General features: G+C 31.4%; 1 protein-coding gene across 1 annotated transcript; it reads right to left on the bottom strand.

Annotated features, from left to right (window-relative positions):
* Positions 1-465: 465 nt before the first annotated feature.
* Positions 466-5,201, bottom strand: LOC110604715 (alpha-dioxygenase 1). Its single transcript, XM_021742994.2, has 10 exons — positions 5,024-5,201; positions 4,661-4,924; positions 4,386-4,535; positions 2,933-3,066; positions 2,608-2,824; positions 2,378-2,523; positions 1,619-1,846; positions 1,319-1,521; positions 962-1,205; positions 466-879 (listed from the first exon to the last, which is right to left on the bottom strand). The coding sequence occupies exons 1-10, from the start codon at positions 5,144-5,146 to the stop codon at positions 654-656; spliced, it is 1,935 nt and encodes a 644-aa protein (XP_021598686.1). The 5' UTR covers positions 5,147-5,201; the 3' UTR covers positions 466-653.
* Positions 5,202-5,943: the final 742 nt, after the last annotated feature.

The following is a 5,943-nucleotide window of genomic DNA, read 5'->3' as shown; positions in this document are numbered from 1 at the left end:
AGTCGAAGTTTGAGGTGTTGATGTCAGATTATGCCTGTGAAAGATCATGCAGGAATGAAATCCGATCGAGACCGATAGGGTTATTGAGCATCCGATTGAGACTGATCGAGATGTTAAGCGCCCGTCGAAATTGAATGAGTCCTTTAAATTATGCTCTAGAAATTTAATATAAGTGTCCTCATCCAAAAGAAACTTATATTTTATAAGTTATCATTAACTAAACATGTTTTGCTAATTTTTTTTGTCAGAGGTTTTGCTAAAACTGAGTCATGGCATAGATGAGTAGTAGTCTACATTGGTGGGCATATGGGCCACGACCTACGATTAATTTTTATACTTTTGAATGTTTTTGTTGAGTTTTTAAGCTTTATATCCTATACTAACAAAAATTACAATTTTAAACCACATGATAAATAATATCATGGTTAATTTAATCGATTAAGAATATGGAATTGAAAATTTATGGATATCACTAATAGCAAAAGAGCAAAAGAATTTACAAAGTTATAATATGAATAAAATAAATAAATTTATTATACAATAAATGAAATTGTGGGTGATGGAATTATATATATATATATATATCCTCCATCAACTTTATTCATATAACAGCACGTAAATTACAATTTGAGAAGCATGCATCGGCTTAATTTTCACTGTGGAACACGAAGATAGAGAGGAATGGGATTGCGAGCTGCAGGAGGTGAGTCCCAGACTGAGAATGCACTTGCAGAATTCATCCACTTCTTCGTCATTTCTGGGTAGTGACGATCAAGAACATCTTTCAAACTCTCTGTAGTATTCACCCATTCAAATCCTTTCTTTGTATATGTTTCTTCATTGAAATTACTTGTGAAGAATCTGTCAGCTTCTAGCCTCCTGCATTTTCCACCAACCCAGCATTTAGATTAACGAAAATTAATCATTATTATGTTGCTTGATTGATTGATTGATTGATTACCTGGTTGCCATGACAAGGAATATGATGAAAGCAGTCTCACTAATGGCGAATCCTTTGATCTTCTTCTCTGCCATGAGACCTACTTGAACATCAAGTTCTTCCACATCATCACCGTACACTTCATTTAAGACTTCAATGGCCTCTTTATCATCCGTCAGATCTTCCCATTTTGATATGGGTATCAGCAGTAAGGATCTGCGAAAGTCATTGTACCTTGCAACATTCCTTTCCCTGTCCCTGTAAACTGCATCAATATTCTCAAACAGATTAATAATTTAATATCATATTGTGATAAATCACTTTATAAAAAATATTCAGAAACCAGCAAGAGCCATGATCTGCTCAGTAACAAAATACCTTCAAGAGCTGGTAGGTCGACGTGGTCCAACCTATCATGGCCAGTGATGTCTTGTGGGATAAGATCCCTGAGCCAGAGAGGGTAGTTCCAGAGCTCTAGGGCTCCACAAGCTTGGTGACCCATTGACACCATTTGGCTCGTAAATCCAATTCTTGGTAGAGCTTTTTCACCTTTGAGGCCTATTAGGTTTTGCATGGGAATCCTGTACATGCATTACATACAATAAACTTGTAGTTGAATAATTAATCAATTACGTTGGAAAAGGAATGGTGTAGATGTGATCAGAGTGGTAAACTCACTCTTCTTTCAATGGTAGAGATTTGTTGGGGCCTGGTTCACTTGAGATGTCTCTAAGAGCAAGATGATCAGGCAGAAGTGAGTGCATCCTATAAACACTCACAAATTCCTCAGTCAATGAATATGGAACTCCATGATTTTCAGGTTTCTTCGTACCAACAAGCCCTCCTAATACGGCATTTCCTACATGCCCAAATGTGTCCTTAAATTTCTTTCCTAGCAATCCATACCTGAAATAAAAATTTCAACGATTAAATTTCCATAACAACACGAGTTGAAGTAAAGATAAAGATAAAGTTACTCAAGTTGTTGAATCCAATGTAGATTTGAGATAGGAATAATGTATTCTTATAAGTGCTTCACTCCTCCCCTTAAACTAGCTTTTTGGAGTGAGTTAGTTCTGACTCAAATTTAATGTGATATTATAGTCTATATATTCAGTAATATTGGACTTTTCATAAATATATCACGCATTCTAGTGTAGTCTTGGACGTGAAATGGTGTTAATCCCACATCGGTTTGGAATAGGATAATGTGCCTATAGCATTAAGTATTACTACTAAAAAAAACTTTGGTTATTAGATTATAAAGATAATTACCAGTAGCAATTATTCATATTATTACTTTATATTAGTTTTTATAGCAACAATATTAATGTTGATATAAATTTTTTAAAATATTTATAATATTAAAATAGATAAATATAATAAGATTCGAGTGTGAAGACACCGCTAAATAAAAAAAGTAGAGTTTTAATTTACCAATTGGCACGCATTCCTGCCAACAGTGTATCAGTTTTAAGAAGCTCCACAGTCCAATCAATGGTGTGAATCTTAGCAATTACAGCAGCTGTAACCAATCTTGCATGCCTATATAATTCTTCGTCATCCATATCTGGATATTCCTTCTAAAACATCACAAAAACAAAAGTTAATAACATAGTGTTAAAAAATGGAGCACGTTAACTAGCCAGCTATATCAGTAAAATTACCTTGAGTGCATCGCATACTGCATTGTGCTCCTTGACAAAGAGAGCCTGCAAAGTGGAGACACCAATCCAGCTATTTCGAACATCTCCAGATAAAGCAATGCCGTCTTGGTCATGGAGGAGAAGGCCATCATCTTCTGAAATTTTAAGCTTTCCATCTTTATATGTCCTCACCTTGTTTAGGGTTTCTGCATTGCTACCATATACTGCACTTCCATCCCTTCACATGCACAAATTTTTTTTATCTTTAATATAATATTCGGAGTTATAAGTTCTCGAGTTTGAATTTCAATATCGTGAAGATCGTATCGCATGTGATGTTTCTTACCACCAAGGTGTGCGGATGTTCATTGTGCCTGTCTTAATCTCGTAGAAGCCTGTCGGAACTTGCTTTGTCTTGTAGAACTTGAAGGATTTAAGGGGACATTGGCTTACAACCTCTCTAGGAGCAGTGAGTTCAATCTGTTTATAAAATCACACAAAATATATAAATTATTTTTTAAGCATGAAAAGAATTAAAACTAGAAATTTCAGCAATTCAGCTTCTTTATTTTATTAAACTTTGATTATTATTATTTCTAGTCATTTTGCATATTTGAAATTTTTTTTGAAGATTAAGTCCTCTCTCTTTTGAATAATTTTTTAAAAAACACTTTTTAACAAAAAAAAAATTAAAAACAAACAAAAAGATAATTAAAAAAATGCAATTGTTTTAACTGTGAACATGAAATTTTTATCTTTCTTTTTATGATTTTGCTTGAAATTTAGTAAATGGAAAATATATATATATAGCTGAAATGAAAATCAATAGTATCTCTAGGCTACATTTAAAAAAAAAATCATTAATAAAAAAATAATTTAAATGAATTATTATATATGGATGATTATTATTTTTTTAAATAAAAATTTTTTAACCTAAAAAAATTAATTGAATTTTCATAAACAGAGAGTTACAGTTAAACTATAGAATATTTCATTAATTTAATGGGGTAAATAATAATATTTTTTTTTTAAAAAAAGGGTTTTAGTTAAAAAAAATTAAATTGCCTTTTTTAGTTGTAATGAGAGAAAAAATTTCATATAAAAATTAAATATGATACATTTATTTGTATTTTAAATTTACTGTAGAATTTAGGTAAAAATTGACCGTTGGATAAAAGTAGCGGACTTAATGCGATGGCTACATATTATCAGCTATCTACCTACTATCTTAGTACTTAACGAGGAAATTATAGTTGGAAAAAGACCAAAGAAGAAGAAACGTAAGGCACATGAATCTTCATATAGTATAATTAATGACACTATTTATGTTTTAAGTCATGGAGCAACATTGAAATTGAAATCTGAACAACCCAACAACATTAATTAATTTTCGTAAAAAGTTAAATTAACTCATTCGAAAATCTCAATAAAAAAGGAAAAATATCTAAAACACTCATTATTTCATATATCAATTTAAAATAGAGGTAATTTATCTGTTTTAAATATTTTTTTTTGAATTAATTTTTGGGTGAATTAAGTATGATACAAATTTAATATAATATTATAATCACCAACTGATACTAAATTTTTTATAAATGTATTACGTTTTAATATAATTCCAAGCGTGATGAGTGTATTAAATCTCATATTAATTTAGAATAAACTCTTATAAATCTTAAATCTATAAGAAAAAATAAAAATTGATCCGTGCGTGATTTTATTGTAGGATATATATATATATATATATAATATAAAAGCTTGTCTATATCTATCAAGTGAAAAATAAATGTGATAGAGACCTGATTGGTTTCCTCCAAGTGATCAATCCAGTCATGGATCATAAACTGAATCCAAGAAGCTGCAATCATGTTGAATTGCTTTCCTGTGTCTATAAATTTTCTCCGAGCTAGTAGTTTTGTAGCTACCACCATAGGATCTGGCTTCTTCAACTACATATGTACAACATCATCACCATTATTATAATTATCAAACCAAAAAATATTTTACAGGCCCATAATTAATCTCTACTATTTAATGATTCTAATCTACCGAGAGGTATTATAGGTATGTATACCTTATCTTTCTGATCAACAGGAAGCATATTTCGGCCGAAAAAGCTTCCTTGGCTGCCTGCACCTTCATTGAAGGGATCATTGAATTTTCCATCGGCTGTCCTGTAAGGATAATCGACGGGATTAAAGCGAACGCCAGTGGGAGTTTTGCCAACGTTCAATAAGTTGTATTCCTGGTGAAGATGCCGGCGGATAGCCAGATAAAACAGGCCTAAAAACACAGGTAGCTTTGGCCATATTCCCAGCTTATCAATGGAGTGCACAATCTGCATGAAAACGTACGTACGTACAAGAATTTAAATAACACAGTAATAATATATAATACTTAATTATTATTAATGGAGAAGTAGAGTAGCGTAAATTACAAGGAAGAGGAAAGTGTCGACGATGGTCATCTGAGCAACAACTGCATGAAAATCTTCATGGATGTAACGGTGGAGATGAGAAGTTAAGAGAGATTTCAGAGATTTCATTATGAATGAAAACATTTTTGGTTTGTAGAAACTCGCAAGTGTTGGAATGTAGAAAGCACCCAAGCCAACACGGGGTATATAAAGACTGGGGACGCAGACTTTTCCAATGGGCTGGCCATGTGTTTTTAGTGGCGACGAAGAATAAAGACCAAATCAAAGTAACATATATATAAAGACAACATTTTTCTTAAAAACAAAAAAAAACAAAAAGGTGCAATTGGCTTGAAAGTTACAGCCACCAGCAGCAGCCGCAGCCATAAGAATTTGGAGTTGTCATGCATGGATTGGCTGACTTGGATTATTACATAGAGAATTTTGATAGATAAAAAAAATGAAGCAGCCTATAAAGAATATTCATTGGATAGGTAATTTCTGCCCATATACACTAGGTGTACTATTCTATTTTGGCTACGTGACGTTGTCTTTGCATGGGTGGCTAAGTATGGCTTATTCAGACCTCTAAATAACGCAAATTCTTTTTTTTTTTTTTTTTTCAGAAAAGTGGATATAAATTTTATATATAATTAAGTTATTCTGGAGTTGTCCCCATTAAATCTTTCAAATTTGCCCTCCATAATTCACTAAATTTATTAATTTTGTTCCCCTAGCTAAATTTATTAAGTTTGCCTTATAGTTTAAATTTAATAATTTTTCTCTTTAATTTATTTAATATTTAAGTCAGATTTTTATTATACTTAGATCAAATATAAATCATTATTTTAATTTTAATTAAAATGCTACTCAAATTTAAAAAATAAAAAAAAATACATTAAATTAAATTAATCTACTCATTATAATACAATTTTTTTAGT

This window comes from Manihot esculenta, chromosome 17 (genome assembly GCF_001659605.2).
Source record: "Manihot esculenta cultivar AM560-2 chromosome 17, M.esculenta_v8, whole genome shotgun sequence".
Classification (NCBI taxonomy): Eukaryota; Viridiplantae; Streptophyta; class Magnoliopsida; order Malpighiales; family Euphorbiaceae; genus Manihot; species Manihot esculenta.
Note: the sequence above shows the minus strand (reverse complement) of the source record. Positions and strands in the feature narration are given on the sequence as shown.